Genomic DNA, 18449 nt, shown 5'->3' with positions numbered 1-18449 from the left:
TGCACTTGGCCCATATCCCTCTATACCCATCTTACCCATGTAACTGTCCAAATGCTTTTTAAAAGACAAAATTGTACCCGCCTCTACTACTGCCTCTGGCAGCTCGTTCCAGACACTCACCACCCTTTGAATGAAAAAATTGCCCCTCTGGACCCTTTTGTATCTCTCCCCTCTCACCTTAAATCTATGCCCCCTCGTTATAGACTCCCCTACCTTTGGGAAAAGATTTTGACTATTTACCTTATCTATGCCCCTCATTATTTTATAGACTTCTATAAGATCACCCCTTAACCTCCTACTCTCCAGGGAAAAAAGTCTCAGTCTATCCAACCTCTCCCTATAAGTCAAACCATCAAGTCCCGGTAGCATCCTAGTAAATCTTTTCTGCACTCTTTCTAGTTTAATAATATCCTTTCTATAATAGGGTGACCAGAACTGTACACATTATTCCAAGTGTGGCCTTACTAATGTCTTGTACAATTTCAACAAGACATCCCAACTCCTGTATTCAATGTTCTGACCAATGAAACCAAGCATGCCGAATGCCTTCTTCACCACCCTATCCACCTGTGACTCCACTTTCAAGGAGCTATGAACCTGTACTCCTAGATCTCTTTGTTCTATAACTCTCCCCAACGCCCTACTATTAACGGAGTAGGTCCTGGCCCGATTCGATCTACCAAAATGCATCACCTCACATTTATCTAAATTAAACCATCGTAGAATCATAAAATGGTTACAGCACAGGAGGAGGCCATTCGGCCCATCGAGTCCATGCCGGCTCTCTGTGCGAGCAATCCAGCTAGTCCCATTCCCCTGCCCTATCCTCGTAGACCCGCATATTTTTTTGCTTCAAGCACTTATCCAATTCCCTTTTGAAAGCCACTACAGAATCTGCCTCCACCACCCCAGGCAGTGCATCCCAGATCAAAACTATTCGCTGCGTAAAGAAGTTTTTCCCCGTGTCGCCTTTCTTTTCGTTCTTTTGCCAATCACCTTAAATACATGTCCTCTGGCTCTTGACCCTTCCGCCAATGGGAACAGTTTCTCTCTATCTACTCCGTTTAGACCGTTCATGATTTTGAATACCTCTATCAAATCTCCTCTCAACCTTCTCTGCTCTAAAGGAGAACAACCCCAGCTTCTCCAGTCTCTCCACGTAAGTAAAGTCTCTCATCCCTGGAATCATTCGAGTAAATCTCCTCTGCGCCCTCTCTAAGGCCTTCACATCCTTCCTAAAGTGCAGTGCCTAGAACTGGACACAATACTCCAGTTGTGGCCGAACCAGTGTTTCATAAAGGTTCATTATGACTTCCTTGTTTTGTACGCTATACCCCTATTTATAAAGCCCAGGACGCAAAAAGTCTGCAAAGGGATATCGACAGGTTAAGTGAGAGGGCAAGAAGGTGGCAGATGGAGTATAATGTGGGGAAATGTGAGGTTCTTCACTTTGGTAGGAAAAATAGAAAAACAGAATATTTTTTGAATGGTGAGAAACTATTAAATGCTGGTGTTCAGAGGGATTTAGGTCTCCTCGTATATGAAGGTTCACTAGATTTATTCCTGGGTTGAGAGGGTTGTCCTATGAGGAAAGATTGAGTAGATTGGGCCGATATTCTCTGGAGTTTAGAAGAATGCTGGTGATCTCATTGAAACATATAAGATTCTAAGAGGGCTTGACAGGGTAGGTGCTGAGAGGATGTTTTCCCTGGCTGGAGAATCATGGGGACATAGTCTCAGGATAAGGGGTTGGACATTTAGGGCTGAGATGAAGAGGAATTTCTTCACTGAGAGGGTTGTGAATCTTTGAAATTCTCTACCCCAGAGGGCTGTGGATGCTCAGTCGTTGAGTATATTCAAGAACGAGATCAATAGGTTTTTGGACACTAAGGGAATCGAGGGATCGGGCGGGAAAGTGGAGTTGATGTCGAAGATCAGCGATAATCTTATTGAATAGTGGAGCAAACTCGAGGGGCCATATGGCCTACTCCTGATCATATTTCTTATGTATTTAGAAATGCATAGCAGATATAATTGATAGCTTTTTAAACTCCAAGTGCTGCTCCTCCAATGATTCAGTAGGTAAGCGTAGTGCGATACCGAGACACATGGTACAGAAAGGCTCCAGGTTCAATTTCTGACCTGTGCTGAATTAGCTTGAAATCAGTTTGGGTGTGATAGGAGCACAACTGGCTTCAATTTCTACCCCCATGTCTGAATATAACCTATAATCTTAGAATTGAAAAATTGTAGGAAAACTGGGAAAATAAATTACTTTTTGAATAAAAAATAGAACGAAGGACTTCAATGATAAAAGCGAGGAGAGGCAAACAGACAAAGGAAAACAAGAAAAAATTTAAGTTGAGAAGTTGCAATAGTGGTCTATAGGATTTTTAAAAAACTTTTAACTAACTTTATTGTAAATTAACTTTTTCTGCACCGAGTTTGATGGAGTTGACATGGCTTTTTTTCTGTTACCTATCCACACTTGAGGAAATTCACTGATGCTCTTCATTGAACTGAATAAATTTTCAATTTCTGTTTAAAAGTCCCAGATGAACGTTGCTGAAAATCCTCTCTGCCTTTAAAAATCCTATGTCAACAACTTTACTGCATGCTCTCTTCTTGCTCGTCCCCAAAAAAAAATCAGCACAGAAAGGCCACACGTTCCACTTTACCCATTGCATTCTTTGAAACAATTCAAGATTTTGTAAAATGCAGACTTGTGTCCTGATGGAAGACATCTGGCACAACTTGGTGTTGTAGAAAGCCTTTTTTTTGGTGTCGAGACCAAAATTTGAAGCCAAAACCTGAAATAAGTTAAATTAAAATTGAGCAAAACTCCTCAAATTCTATATTTGGAAAACATTAGCATACTAGGTGGTAGGTTGCAGGAGTAGCAACCGATGCTAATTAAAGAGGGAAAAGTACTTTGAGTGGTATTTTGGGTTTTGAAAAGAGGGAGCTGCATTTGAAGATTCCCCAAGTGGCTATTGATTTGCTGACGTTACCTGTAGTGTGTGCAAGTCAACATACCATGGCTCCTATCTCTCCCCACAGAAGGATATCCTTCTACTATAAATTGGTGCAGTGATACATTTCTGAATGTTGCTGTCTTTTTTTAAATTCAAGTGAACAAATAAATCAGCTAAAAACAAAACAAGCTTCATACAGGTACTCTAGCTAGCACGTAGTTATTTGCGTCAAGCAAAAGGCTGTGATTAAAGTATATTATGCACATAATCATTGTAACTATGTATGTATATGTATTAATAAAAGATTGTTTGTATAAGGGCATTGGATATACATTATGTAAGAAACAAAAGTGGACTGTGCTCAAGTATCAAATCGACGTGAAAGTACATTGATCGAAGAATTCATCAACGAACTTGAGAAGGAACTGTGAGATTTGAATGCCTTTTTGCAATATGGAACTGGACATTAACTTACAAACAATAGACAGCTTTGAAAGATACAGCCTCAGCCAAAAAGACAAAACGAACTGCTGTTACCATGGTCACCTTTGCGCAGCTGAACTTTTGATTGATTTAAAACTGCAGTTTTATGGGAAAGCATCTACACGTTTTAAACAAGTCAACATACCACAGAACTGATACCATTGAGGAACTGTGAAATAGTTAGAATCATGGACAGATAAAATGAGATGAGCACAGATAAGAGGGGCCTTTACATTCCAAAGTGCTTGAAAAGTCAATTGAGCACAGATAAGGGAAGCCATCACATTTTAAAGTGCTGAGCTAATTGTACCTGGTTTTGAATGAAGTAACTGTCATTCATAGAGGCCTAATCATAGGAGATGATTGGACAGAATGACACTGCCCTTACTTTACTTATGCCCCAAAAAGCAAAAACAACATAAAAAGACATCGCAACACAACTGGCACTGCAATCGGAGGACAAAGCAACAGGAGCTCACCTCAAGAAGGAAGACAACATCAAAAAGACACAATAACCTTGAGTGCAACGGACTGATCACCTGGAAAACGCGACGACCACTCTCTACTTTGGACAAGTTGTATGAACTAGTACCAATAAAGTTGTTTAGCCTTAAAACAATTTGCTCGTGTAGTATTTTTCCAAAAGTTACCGTCCAGAGTTCACCGACCCTTGGACATCGGTAAAGACCGGTGTTTGGATTGTGTAGACAAACCCTACAACACTTTTAGGTACTGAACTCTAGATCAGTTTATTCAATCAGCAGTGTTTATTTCTGATACCCAATACACTGAATGCACTCGATCCTCTCTCATTCTAAGTTACAAATACAGTCGGTGTTCTGTTAAGTAAATAATTATGACCTGCCTCCCCTCCATTCTCTTTTATTGAACAAGAGTATCCTCTACATATCACAGGGTAAGCCCCAAATCCCAGTACTCAAAGAAACCACACATCAAAATCCTAAAAAAATTGGCTTTAAATGCCTCAGACTGTTCCCATACTATTTGAAACTTCTTCCCCAAAGCTATATACAAACACCCTGATCACCATAAGGAGTCACAAGCCCCAGTGACTTCGATATTAACCCTCCCTCTATGGGTGGGAGTGGGTGGGGGTTAAAGACATAAATGTAGGGAACATGTCCCCAACACGTTGCACACATGCCTTTTTTACGGCGGCAGATATCGAGGGGTCAGAGTGCCCTGCCGTGGAGAGGAGGGCCACTTCATTAACATTTAATTTGGGCTATCAGAGTGCAATTGGGAGCCCAATTTAAAATTCACTGCTACTGCACAGGTTTCCCAGTGAAACGAAGGTAGGAGCTGCCGGCTCCACAAGGTAAGTGGCTTTTCCAGCACTCCTTGTGGGCCAGGGGAAGCAAGAGTGCTCCCCCGGCCCCTCAAGGAAGCCTTCGGCCTCCCCCCCCCCCCACCCCCCCCCGCCAATCGCGGCCTCGTTCTTCCCCCACCACGATTGCCAGCCTCTGCCGTGCTGGGTTCCTCGGCCTTTTCAGCCTCCCCAACACCCTCCCCGCAAATATAGAGGCCTTTATTTCAGCTCAAGGTCAAAACAATCAAACACCAACACTGTAATCATGACAGTAGGGATATTCTAGCTTCCTAAAATCACCTTTTCCTCCACAAAGATATCGTACCCTCATTTAGAGCCCCATTCAAGAATTAATGAAGTTCATCGCTGTACCAAGAGTATCCACTGCAGCACTGACAAGTCACTATACATTTCCAGCTCTAGTGGTTAAAATCAGACTAAATTCATACTAACCAATTTACAGGTCAGAACACATTCCTGCTTTATGAAATATTTAGTGACCACTTCTGTTTCATGTGTGGATGAGGTACTGAAATGCACACAGCAAGTTCACAAAGTAACTTCAAATTACTTATAAGGGATGTGACAAAAATAAGTATTTTTTGTAGTTTCAGCTTGGTGGCTTGTCCCTTTAAATCCAGTCACAGTACATAGAGTTTAAAAACGAGCCGCAAATAAAATCCACGTCTCCTGCCTAAATAGATGCAAATATTATGAGCACCTTTTAAAATTATTTTCAAATTGTAGGTTTGAGGGGAGGAGCCAAGCCACACCACATACTGTGCGATTTATTCAGTTATGCATCTTGACAGTCAGTTATTTTTGGTTATTTAAATTCATACAGATAGGGAAATATACACATGCCTGAGTGAGTTGGGCTGAGTGGAAATGAGGAGATGAATCTGTTTAGAACTTTCAATGGCTAATTCAGTTTCCTCAATGGGGAGAAATATAAGGATCACTGTGTAAATAAAAAGTTAATTCAAAAGAAGTGTAATTTAGTATTGGAATTGAGGCCTTTTATTATTTTCCTTTAGAGTAGCTTCTGTAAAAATGTGTTATATTATTGTTATTTATTCACTTGTTCAATAAATTTGCTTGATAGTATAAACTTAAAAGGAGGTCTGATGTTGTGATACTCTAACACTTATTGAAGATGGGAGATGAATCTTGTGAGGCACAGACTAATTCCAGTAGCTAAAACAATTATTAGAAAAGGTTTTTCTGTTAGTTATCCTGGGCACATTACCAGAAGTTTACCCGGATGTCAAGGCTAGTCAAGGTAATCTCAAAGTCAGAGAGAGTGTTGAGACTCAGCTAGGAGGTTTAGCAGCCGGCCAAACTGACAGCCTGTTCCAGCCCTACAATCCTCCGAGATCTCTGTGCTCCTCCAATTCTGGCCTCTTGCGCATTCCCGATTTTTACTGCTCCATCGCGCCTTCAGCTGCTTAGATCCTAAGCTCTGGAATTCCCTCCCTGAACCCCTCACCTCTCTCTCCTCTCCTTTAAGAAGCTCCTTAAAATCTACCTCTTTGACCCTGTTCTAATATCTACTAATGTGGCTCGGTGTCAAATTTTGTCTGATCATGCTCCAATGAAGGGTCTTGGGATGTTTCACTATGTTAAAGGTGCTATATAAATGCAAGTTGTTGTTGTAAGCTAAAATACATAAAGTGTAAAATCTAGTATGAAAAGACCCAAAAATGTAACATTGGGAACTTTATGGTGGAATGGATTATCACATCTACACTTTCACTTCTGGGACCCAGGTCTGAAACCAGCCTAGACCCTTGGGATGAAAATCCCTCTCTGCTGACTGAAAAGGTCCTATTTGAAACAAATTAAGCGGCCTTAAACGAGATTCCAGTGGACTCACAGGGATGGCTGTCGTGAGAAATGGAAAAGTTCACACTATAGCACTCTCGATAAAGCACTGTTAGATCAGAGGACTAACTGATTATATATTCCATTCACTAGGACAGTCATCCTCCCAGATTAATTCAACAATTTGGCAAAAAAAAATACACAATTAAAAAGCTGTTAATATTAATGCTTGAAACAGTTTACTCTGATTGCAAGTGCTCAGTACATACTGTGCAACTCTCTCGAAGGGTTTCAAACTTGTTGTGAATTTCATCACGGTGTGCCTGAGGAAAGAGAAACAAAATATCATAAGGTTCTGCCAAGTATCTTTTCTGTACATTATAATGAACAATGTATTCTACTGATTTAGCACAAATATTAAATATGTTAAAGGGAGATGTTTATACACTTAAAAGTCTGTCTTGGCTATCCATCATTACCTATGTTTATGCATTAAATATCCTGCAAAGAAGCAGCCTGGGAGCAGACTTTTGTGGCATTTCCTCCAACGTGATAACATACTGCTACACTCCAGTGACTAAATAACTGGGAGGCAGTGGTCTGTGGGCAGCATTCATGTTATCGCAAAGCATAAAACAGAGGTAACACAGGATGACAGTTACACTATAAAGTGCACTGATCTCAATTTATGTTTAGGGTATAGCAGCAATTCAGTCAAAATTTCCCTCAAACGTGAGAGATGATTTCAGATATTGCCCACTTGCAAAGGCATCGCTAGTTGATATGCACTTCATAACTACGTCCTGCCCACAGCAGCCTGTAAAGAACTTGCTCAGAAGCTGATGGTTTCCATGGTTACTTCACAAACAATGGCAAATTACACTTTTCCTTCCACTGCAGCTTTCGGAGGTCTCAAACAGCATCGACCAGTCTTCCAAAAATAATATGGTGGTACCAACCCTACACTTAGGCTGGGCGAGATGATGGTACTAACCCTCAGAGATTGGATCTCTTCCTCTGCCTCAGCAGTGGTCTCCTCTAGCTCCGCCTTGGCCATTTGCAATTGGTTCTCCAAGGCAGTTTTTGTACTTTGCAGACTCCTAATCTGAGCCTCCTTCTCCTGCAGAGCCAGCTGCAATTCATTCCCCTGTTTCTTCAGCTCCAATTTCTGCTGCTCATGCTCCAAGCTGACCTGTGGAATGGCACAAAAATATGACTTGTATAGAGCAAACAGCAATATTTACTGCATTGTACACTTAACTTACCACAGATTTACTGCAGGGGCAAACAAGCTGAATTAGTGTACTTATATCGCTACCAGATGGCACTATTATAATATCGTAAATTTCCAGTTTTAGACAGTTTTTTCTTTCTTTCAGAGGGGTCTCATATTAGTTAAAACTGATTCTTCGCCAAAGCCAGAATCCCACTGCTATATATGGGAAGCTTATCAAAACTGATGGGTTTACACAGGTAAAAATATCAGTTTCCAAAATCACTATTGTTATTACTAACCATATAACAGACATCTGTTACCATTTCACACTATTAACTTAGTGTAGAGTTAATTAATTAACAGTTCTCTGAGTGTAGAGGCCAGAAATATACATTTTACCATCTACTTCCTGCTTTTTAAAAATTATTTTATGTGTTCTCACCTCTCTGAGCTTGGTCTCGTGCTCTAGTATCTTATTTTTGCTGCTTTGTTCTTCCTGGTTGATTTTATCCATTTGTTCCTCCAGTTTCTGGTTGTGAGCATTCAGCTTCCCCACCTGAGTCTCCAAGTAAAACTTCTGCTGCCTGAGCTCTGCAATCATCTCTTCCTGTGTCTTCCTGCCATGAAATTTAGACCGTTACAATTACAGACATATGCAATGGCTGCACAAGGCAGCTAGCCAGGGCAAGGGACTGTGGTTGCCCAAGAGTTCACCCTTCAAAAGATTTGCTTATGGGTTAAACAATCCTTCATTTTGTTTATTTATTTGACACATTTCCATTTGCCCCTTACTCAGTGTTCTCATTTTCTAAATTTCCAATCCAGCTACACAAAAAAATAAATTGGCAAATTTTTCTAAATTATTTTTTGATGAATTGTGTGTACTTCAAGGTGAGGGACTTTAAGGACTCATGCACATGTATCCATCACCTCCAGACTCAACCACTCAAACACTGTCCTTGCTGGTTTCCTATCCTCTACTCTCTGTAAACTTCAACTTGACCAAAATTCTGCTGCATGTATCTTGTACTGCACAAGCCCAGTTCACCTATCACGCGAGTCTCACTAACCTACAGTGGCTACCTATGCCCCCCACATATTCAAATTCAACATCCTGGTCCATAAATCATTCCAATGACCATACTCTATCCTATCTCTGCAATCACATCCAGCCCTATATTTCTTCTCAAATGCTTGGCTACTCTAACTCTAGCCATCTTAACATCTCCCTCTCCCCCATCACTGGTGGTACATCTTCAGCCTACTCTTTGAAACTTCTGCCCTAAACCTCTCCACCACTGCACCATTCTTTACACCTTAAAAAACCTCCTCAAAACCCATTTCTTCAGCATAGCCTGGTCACCCTTCTTAATCTCTTACTTTCTGGCACAGTGTCTATTTTCATTGTGAAGTACCTAGAAACATTTTTTTTTAAATGCTAAAAGTTGATACAAGTTGTTGTAGTAGTGGTGCTGGGAAATGGATCTATTTTAGGTACCTAACATCAGCGTCAAGTAATATATTAGGTGTAGCATGGCTATGCAGAATAAACCTCCCTGCAGTCTGACCCAACATTTTACCTTGGCTACAACCTCAGAAAAGTACCCCGAATGCACCAATATGACATTTTTCTCATTCCCACCACCAACCATACTGTGATCTTGTAATGATAGTCAGTTTTAATGCCGAACTAGAGGCTGGAACTGTGGGCCAGTGATCAGGTCCACTGTTTTAAGGTGACTGAATGTTAAATTTGGATGCTATTGCTTGGGATTCCTGTGTTTTTGGGATTGTATTGTGATTTTGTCCATTTTTAATTAGTCATCTGCCAATGGGCCTAAAGTAATCAAAATCAGTTATATTACATATTACAATATTTTCTGGGATTTTTACTGGTGCTTTGGCAATCATATTCAACGATTCTGACCATTTTTCCGTTAGAGCCACAAATCAGAAGCCATGTCCATGACTACTAAAAACTGGGTTGAGATTGACTTAAACTCATTCAATACAGGACCCTTACTGAGGAGATGCTCATCCTCTTAATTGGACTGGGTTTAAATCCAGAAGTGAAAGATCAGTGAGTACCAGTCCTCCTCACCCAACAAACATACTTCTCTCGCTTTCAATATCTTTCTTTTCCTCTTTGTTGACATCTGCATCAATGTATTTCATCGCATGCTCGCTCCCCATCTTTTTTTGCCAGGTCTGGCCACATACATAGATTAGAAATTAACCTCTGTATAGTTACCATTTTAGGAGACAGCAACTGTAAAGAATTAAGTGAGGGGAACATAGTGATCAATAAATTAAATTGAGTCTGGCAATTAAACCATAGCGCACTGTCCATGCAATTAACTCTACATCCATGTATTTATTGTATAGACTTTGACATGACACCACAGAGCCCAACACTCACATGCTTCTCTGAGTGAAGATGCTGCTGTTTGCTGCAAGTTTGTTTGCCTCAGAGAGCTCTGTTACCCTCTGCTCCAGAGACTTTATCTTGGAATCCATGGCATTTATAGTCTGAAATATGAAATACATTAGTCAGATTAAGACAAGGATCAGGCAACAAAGTTCAAGCAGGAAAAAAGCCCAAATGGGAGAAAGCAATCTATCTTGAAAATCAGTTGCAAACTTTATTCTGAAACGGAATCATTATAAAAGCTAATTTTCACAGCAAATTCAGCTCACGATTAGATTTTTCAACTTCTCTTCAATCAGAGCTAAACATTTTCATTCATTCTACACCTTGCTTTCCAGTTACTTTCTCACATACCGCTTTCTGATCGTCAATCAATTTGCACTTTTTTCGCGAGTCCTCCTCATGTCTGAGGCGAGAATCTTCGAAGGACTCCTTATTTGCAATGCCCATCTTCACCTGAGCTTCCATAGCCTGAGAGAGTACAACACAAAATCAGAACAGAAGGCAGTGTCCTTTCTGCAAGTAATGACTAAACAGCATTATTTAGGACTCATGGGGAAAAAAAGTTTAGACACACTTTGTACCATTCAGGAAATTCTCTCCCCTTCTCACTCTCTTTCCCCCACCCCCACCTTTGCTGCACCCATTATTTTCTTTATTCAAACTAAAAGGAACTAACAAACCCATTAGTGGTTGTTTTCAGCTCAGATACTTGCTCTACATTTAAGATTAGTTGGTTCATTGAGTGGGAGAGGGAGATGGTGGTGAGTGTCAGCTCAGCCTGGCAGAAATTGCAGAACTATTGCTGCTCACGCACTGTATTGCTCCAATCGGCCTTGATAAACCTATGGGCCACTTCAGCCTAATCCTCGTGAGTATAGTACAAGACATTTGCTGCTATTGCTACAGAATCAAATCTCCATTATTCATTCTCTGGCTCTTACCTTTATTTTGTCTTCATAAAGTTGTTCTTTCTGTCGGAGGTTGGTTTCCATACGTTGTGCTGTTGCCTGGGCCTCACACCAGCTCTCCTCCAATTCCTGTGTTAGCAAAGAAAGCAGGATCATTGTAAATAGCATAATAAATTCATATTAGTTCATTTGTTCATATGCTGGCATCTACAGGTAGGGATGCCCATATCACAATCTTTATGGAACTAAAACTTAGCTATCACCCAATCCTTGTGCAAACAAGCATCACACATCAAACCTTTTCAGAATGTGCAGCACAGCTTCAAGCTCAATAAACTGCCCAGCGAAGACTTCAATCTCCCCAGGCAAAACATTCACTAAAACATTAGGTAGCACACAGCCTCAGGTAGCACACTAACACAGCATGAGCCACTTTTTTCTACTCAGTGCACTAGACACTGAAACATAGCTATTCAAAAGACCACTGCAGGACTGGTTAAAATCCTGACCAGAAATCACAAATGGCACCCCTGGACTGAATCAGAGAAGAGGATGGAGAGGCACAACCTCTATGAACAAGAGCTCATAGACTTTACAGAAGTGGGTGAAGATGCTGGTGGCAGAGTGCTGGAAGCTGTTTTCTCCATAGGAACACTGAAGTAGAGAAAGTTCATCAAGGCGACCCAGGTCCTTTTACAGGACTCAAGGTGACACATTTTAATAATTTTCCAATGAGAGTAGATTTTGCATGTAACATTTATTCAAAACAGGGCTTTATAGCAATCAGGATGATGACAAATACAGTGCATTATGCTGCTTTCCATAGCAAGGTACCAGACAACAAAGAAAAAAAAACTGACAGTAATCCAACAATTTGCACTGGGCACATATCCACCAAAGCACTAAGTTACATAACAGTCTCAAACATCACACCAGTGTAGCATGAATCAGCAATGCAGGGAAACCGATTCAATTCTCTCCCTCCTCCCCCCTCTCCATCTCTGCCGTGGGAAGCTATGTGACCACAAGTAGAAGGAAAATTGGAAAGAATCATTACTAGACCACTATCACATATCCTGCCAGTGGCCAGCTGAACATCAGTGCAGCAAAGACCTGGAACAGTTCACCTGTCCACTCACCCAGGTGAAGAGGGTAGGCCTGTAAAACTAAGGCGACTGGGGGTGGGGGTTGGGGCGGGGGGGGAAAAAAAAGCATTCACATCTTTAGGGGAAGGGGAAAGCATTACATCAATCTCCTTTCCCATTAGCCTCCCACCAGTGTCACAAACTGAATAGCCAGGTAGTGAAGGATAGATTATAGAGTCTGGTCTTCAATTGCTTCTAAGCCTTTATTCACAGAGATCCACCTGGTGCACCCCTAGATAAGCTCTCATAAATGGATACAAGGCATTCTCCAATTGATACGCACCAGCTGAATACAAATAACACTAATTGATAGGGATACAATTAACAGATTCCCTTCTCTCTCTTTAAATCAAATAAACTTTACATATAAAATATTAACAAAAATTTCAAAAATCAAAATCTTCCATACTCCTAACAATGTATACTATTTAAAGCATTACATTGTGAGGTAACCCTTCTCCAGGACCCCTAATAATTTCTTCGTACATGTACTTCTTTTAGTAAAACAATCCGACAGTTGATGGCTTGAATCCACCCATTTAATTTTAGAGATTTCTTTCTCTCCAGCATTTGTTTCAAGCTAGCAAGGTCAATCTGTAATCTTTTCTCACTCACATTTTTCGTAGAGTGTACATTATCCCACGATGACCAATAGTATAGGAACATAGGAACAGGAGTAGGCCATTCAGCCCCTCGTGCCTGCTCCGCCATTTGATAAGATCATGGCTGATCTGTGATCTAACTCCATATACCTGCCTTTGGCCCATATCCCTTAATACCTTTGGTTGCCAAAAAGCTATCTATCTCACATTTAAATTTAGCAATTGAGCTAGTATCAATTGCCATTTGCAGAAGAGAGTTCCAAACTTCTACAACCCTTTGTGTGTAGAAATGTTTTCTAATCTCGCTCCTGAAAGGTCTGGCTCTAATTTTTAGACTGTGCCCCCTACTCCTAAAATCCCCAACCAGCGGAAATAGTTTCTCTCTATCCACCCTATCTGTTCCCCTTAATATCTTATAAACTTCGATCAGATCACCCCATAACCTTCGAAACTCTAGAGAATACAACCCCAATTTGTGTAATCTCTCCTCGTAACTTAACCCTTGAAGTCCGGGTATCATTCCAGTAAACCTACGCTGCACTCCCTCCAAGGCCAATATGTCCTTCCGAAGGTGCGGTGCCCAGAACTGCTCACAGTACTCCGTGTGCGGTCTAACCAGGGTTTTATATAGCTGCAGCATAACTTCTGCCCCCTTGTACTCCAGTCCTCTAGATATAAAGGCCAACATTCCATTTGCCATTAAATGTTATGTAGACAATCTTTAGTACTCCCATTGTACAGGATGTCAATCAAAATATTTGCCAAACAGAATCCATACCCACTGCATCAAAAAGAGCCAGTGTTTCAGCAACCAGGGTACTTTTAACAACCCTTTTTATTTTCTTAGCTTCCCAAGCTAAAAAGGACAACATTTCCCATTCTCAGCCATAAGAAACACTATGAAACCAGCTGCACTAGAATACCCATCCGGAAGATTAGCATGTGAAGCATCACTAAAGATAACTAGCTTCATTTTTTTTGGGTCACCCAAGGATGGGAACTCAAGTACAAATTTAATCTATATTTAATTTTCGTAATGTTTTATTTGCCCTTAAAACATTGTCTACCATGGGGTGTTTCATTGAAGTACTTAACTCCAACACATCAAAACTAGCATTTGGCCTAGTCTGAGTACACAAGTGCAACTGACCAATCAAGCTTCGTAACTGTCTCTTTAGATATGACATCACCTTTCTGTGATGACCTAGTACGATTCAATGGGATGGGAGTAACACTGTCTAAACAGGACTGTTGATTTAAAGTTATACCAGACCCACTCTGATTAATATCTAAACCAATATATTTAAAAGCCCCACAGGCCTGACTCCCAATTTTAAATTCTACTCTAATCCTATTAATGACGAATTTCTCAAATTCCGCAGTACCACCCCATAAGAAATCATCAACATGCATCATGAAGATGTCTGAAAGTTTTCAGTTATGGTACCAATAAAACATTGTGGGATCTGATTTTAGTTGAACACAACCTATTTTCAGCAAAACAGATCTCACCGAAAAATACCATACCCTGGAAGCATCATTCAGGCCATAGACGCATTTGTTTAGTTTCCATAGTTTTCCTTCTGCATCTGCTGCCTCTTTTGTGGTTTCAGAAACAATTCTTTGCAAAGTATTGCCCTATAGAAATGCGGCTTTTATGTCAAGTGACCTACACTCCCATGACTATGTTGCCAAAAGAGCCAAAAAGATTTTTAAGGTTACCTTTCTTGCAGTGAGAAAATCCACTCGAACATCTGTATCACCCAGTTTCTCTTCAAAACCCCTAGCTACCCACCTCACTTTAGCCTTATAAGTCCCATCTGTAAGGAATTTTTCACTACAAACCCATCTATGCATCAAAGCTGGTTGACCCTCATCTGTTACCTCTGAATAAACTCCAAATTTTTTCCAACTATCTAACTCCCTTTGTTTTGCCTCTCTTACTCGTTTATCCTCAAGTTTATTGGCAGCCACCAAAACTTCACAATCATGAGGACTTCTGCTTCTAGTTCTGTTACATGACTGTTCTGTGGTCTTTGTTTCATTTTCTGACCTAGCCAAGCTACGTCTGCTACTTCCACTTATTTGTCGTTGGGACTACTACTGCGAGATCTCCCTCTTTCATCTCTAGTTAGTGATCATTTTCTGACGTGAGATTCACTTCCGGACTCCCTATCACTACTTCTACTCCACTCTTGTACTCTCCGCGCTTTTACCCCATTCTGCCAGTCCATGAACCTCGCTGCATGGCCATCATCCTGATCATTCAACCACAATTTAAACCTACCAGTAGCTTTGCCTGCACGTCCCAAAATTGTTGCATCCCTCCATTCATTAGTCCCTTCTGGAACATATGTCACCCGTGTACTCACTTTGGGTAATTGTTCTGTGGATGTGATATCTCTGTCGTGTGTTTCTTGATCACTGACATTACCACTGTCCAGCCCTTGATCTACCTCAGTCTGTACCTCAAGAACCTCATCAAAAATAATCATGAACATCTGAGGCACAAGGTGCCTCGTTCACTTCTATCAACTGCTCAGAATCCGAGATTATATAACTAATTCCAATTAATTGTGAGGAATGAACCTGAACAGTTTGATTGCCATGTTGGACAAGTATTGTCTTACTATCATGACCTATTACCGTATCAGAGACATTCCATTCCCTATGATCCTCTCTTTTATAGTATACCAAATCTCCTGAACTAAACTCTGTCTCAGATGGTCTAATACGATGCCTCAGTGCTCTACAAATTTTCTGATACCTCAACCCTGATAAAAGTCTGTCTCCCTGCATGCAAAGTATTTAAATGTTCAGAAAAAATGGCACTAATTATAGTACCATCTAGAGCAGGAGGATTATCACAAAGAGCAGAAGGTAATTTAGGATTACACCCATAGACTAGTTGGGAAGGACTATATCCTCCAACCATCTGAAGAGAATTCTTTGCATGAACTACCCATACTAGGCCAGTTGACAATTTACACCCTGTTCGATCAGCCAAAATTTTATGCACCAAGCTATCAATCACAGCATAATTCCTTTCACAAAGACCATTGCTGAAAGGGATCTCAGCTGCTGTATCATTGACAATTATATTCATATTCTCAAACATATCTCTGAACTCCGTGTTAGTGAATTCACCTCGATTATCAGTCAAAAACTTTGCTGGTGTCCCAAGTCCAGTCCCTATCCATTTTTCCATAATTTTATCTAGAATAATCTTCTTCTCCTTCCTATATATAATTGTGGAAATACAAAATCTCATAGCCAGGTAAGATGAAAACATTTGTGTCTTTGTTCCATACCTTTAGATCCATGGCAACTGCCTCGTTAAAGTTATGCGCTAATGGGACACTTACAATAGGGCGTGGGGACATCCATCTACTTCTTACAGATTTCACAGTTCTCACTAATCTCTTCTATTAGCCTAGTATACTTGTCAACTGCACCTGCATCTTTTAGCAGGATCTTTAAATGTTGACAAGTAATGTGGGCAAATTGTCGATGTAACTAAGACAATTTGTTTTTTTTTCTCTCTTATCCTTATCACCTGACGCCTAACACGCTGATGAGAGACATCAGGTTTTATTAAAGGGATACAATAATGCCCTAACTGGGTAAACTGCAAATCAAACGATTTCCCAAAAATGATTGCCTCATCATGTTCTACAAAGGGAATGACTGTTTACCCAGGAATTTTTTTTTAAGGCAGCAGACATATGATCCAACAGAGTCTCCTTTTCCGAGAACTGGACGCCAATTAGGACCAGTGTCCACATGAGACACCTTAGCACAATCTAGTAATTTAAACGCTAGTGCCGATCCAGAGATTCCCAATTTGAACTTTGTCAACCTTCTGAACAATTTGTTAAAGTCCATGATATACACTTCCATTGAATGACCTTCCGTTTTCCAAAAATCTATCAAATGCTGACCAGGCCTAGCACTTAACGGATCATCTTCCTTGTAGATTTGATCCAGAAATTCTATTAGAAAGGTAAAACCTTCATCATTATCCAAAAGATCTGCATCCATTGCAAAAAATACCTTACTTCTGACTTTACTTCGTTCAGGAAGCGACAATGCCAAGGCCATGCCTTGTTTTCTCTTTGGTAGAGTAGTAACCCGTGTCCACATATCAACCTCATTCTTCCACTGGTCATAGAAACATAGAAAATAGGAGCAAGAGTAGGCCATTCGGCCCTTCGAGCCTGCTCCGCCATTCAATATGATCATGGCTGATCCTCTATCTCAATACCATATTCCCACTCTCTCTCCATACCCCTTGTTGCCTTGTGTGTCTAGAAATCTATCTAGCTGCTTCTTAAATATATTCAGTGACTTGGCCTCCACAGCCTTCTGAGGTAGAGAATTCCACAGGTTCACCACCCTCTGAGTGAAGAAATTTCTCCTCATCTTAGTCCTAAATGTCCTACCCCGTATACTGAGACTGTGACCCCCTCGTTCTGGACCGCCAGCCAGGGGAAACATCCTCCCTGCATCCAGTTCGTCTAGCCCTGTCAGAATTTTATATGTTTCAATGAGATCACCTCTCATTCTTCTAAACTCGAGTGAATACAGGCCGAGTCGACCCCATCTCTCCTCATACGACAGTCCTGCCATCCCAGGGATCAGTCTGGTGAACCTTCGCTGCACTCCCTCTATGGCAAGTATATCCTTTCTTAGGTCAGGAGACCAAAACTGCACACAATAATCCAGGTGTGGTCTCAACAAGGTCCTGTATAACTGAAGTAAGACATCCTTGCTCCTATACTCAAATCCTCTTGCAATGAAGGCCAACATACCATTTGCCTTCCTAACTGCTTGCTGCACCTGCATGTTTGCTTTCAGTGACTGGTGTACAAGGACACCCAGGTCCCTTTGTACATCAACATTCCCCAATCTATCACCATTTAAATAATACTCTGACTTTCTGTTTTTCCTTCCAAAGTGGATAACTTCACATTTATCCACACGATACTGCATCTGCCATGTATTTGCCCACTCATTCAACTTGTCTAAAATTGCCTTGAAGCCTCTTTGCATCCTCCTCACAACTTACGATCCCACCTAGTTTTGTGTAATCAGCAATCTTGGAAATATTACATTTGGTTCCCTCATCCAAATCATTGATATATATTGTGAATAGCTGGGGCCCAAGCACTGATCCCTGTGGTGCCCCACTAGTCACCGCCTGCCACCACGAAAAAGACCCATTTATTCCTACTCTGTTTCCTGTCTGTTAACCAATTTTCAATCCATGCCAGTATATTCCCCCCAATCCCATGTGCTTCAATTTTGCACACTAACCTCTTATGTGGGACTTTATCAAAGGCCTTCTGAAAATCCAAATAAACCACATCCACTGGTTCTCCCTTATCTATTCTACTAGTTACATCCTCAAAAAACTCCAGTAGGTTTGTCAAACATGATTTCCCTTTCATAAATCCATGTTGACTTTGTCTAATCCCGTTGACATTTTCTATGTGTCCTGTTATCACATCCTTTAGAATAGACTCCAGCATGTTC

The 18449-nt window shown here is 40.8% G+C and overlaps 1 protein-coding gene across 2 annotated transcripts in view; it reads right to left on the bottom strand.

Annotated features, from left to right (window-relative positions):
- Positions 1–18449, bottom strand: part of cita (citron rho-interacting serine/threonine kinase a) — a 204162-nt gene that overhangs the window by 105540 nt on the left and 80173 nt on the right. For both annotated transcript variants that reach the window (XM_068005625.1, XM_068005626.1), the window contains exons 19-24: positions 11201–11296; positions 10611–10727; positions 10248–10357; positions 8271–8445; positions 7607–7804; positions 6882–6935 (exon numbers count right to left, since the gene is read on the bottom strand). In XM_068005625.1, coding sequence (XP_067861726.1) covers positions 6882–6935; positions 7607–7804; positions 8271–8445; positions 10248–10357; positions 10611–10727; positions 11201–11296 — 750 coding nt within the window. The remainder of the gene's footprint in view (positions 1–6881; positions 6936–7606; positions 7805–8270; positions 8446–10247; positions 10358–10610; positions 10728–11200; positions 11297–18449) is intronic.

Source organism: Heptranchias perlo, chromosome 25 (genome assembly GCF_035084215.1).
Source record: "Heptranchias perlo isolate sHepPer1 chromosome 25, sHepPer1.hap1, whole genome shotgun sequence".
Classification (NCBI taxonomy): domain Eukaryota; kingdom Metazoa; phylum Chordata; class Chondrichthyes; order Hexanchiformes; family Hexanchidae; genus Heptranchias; species Heptranchias perlo.
This window is presented reverse-complemented; position numbering and strand designations above follow the sequence as displayed.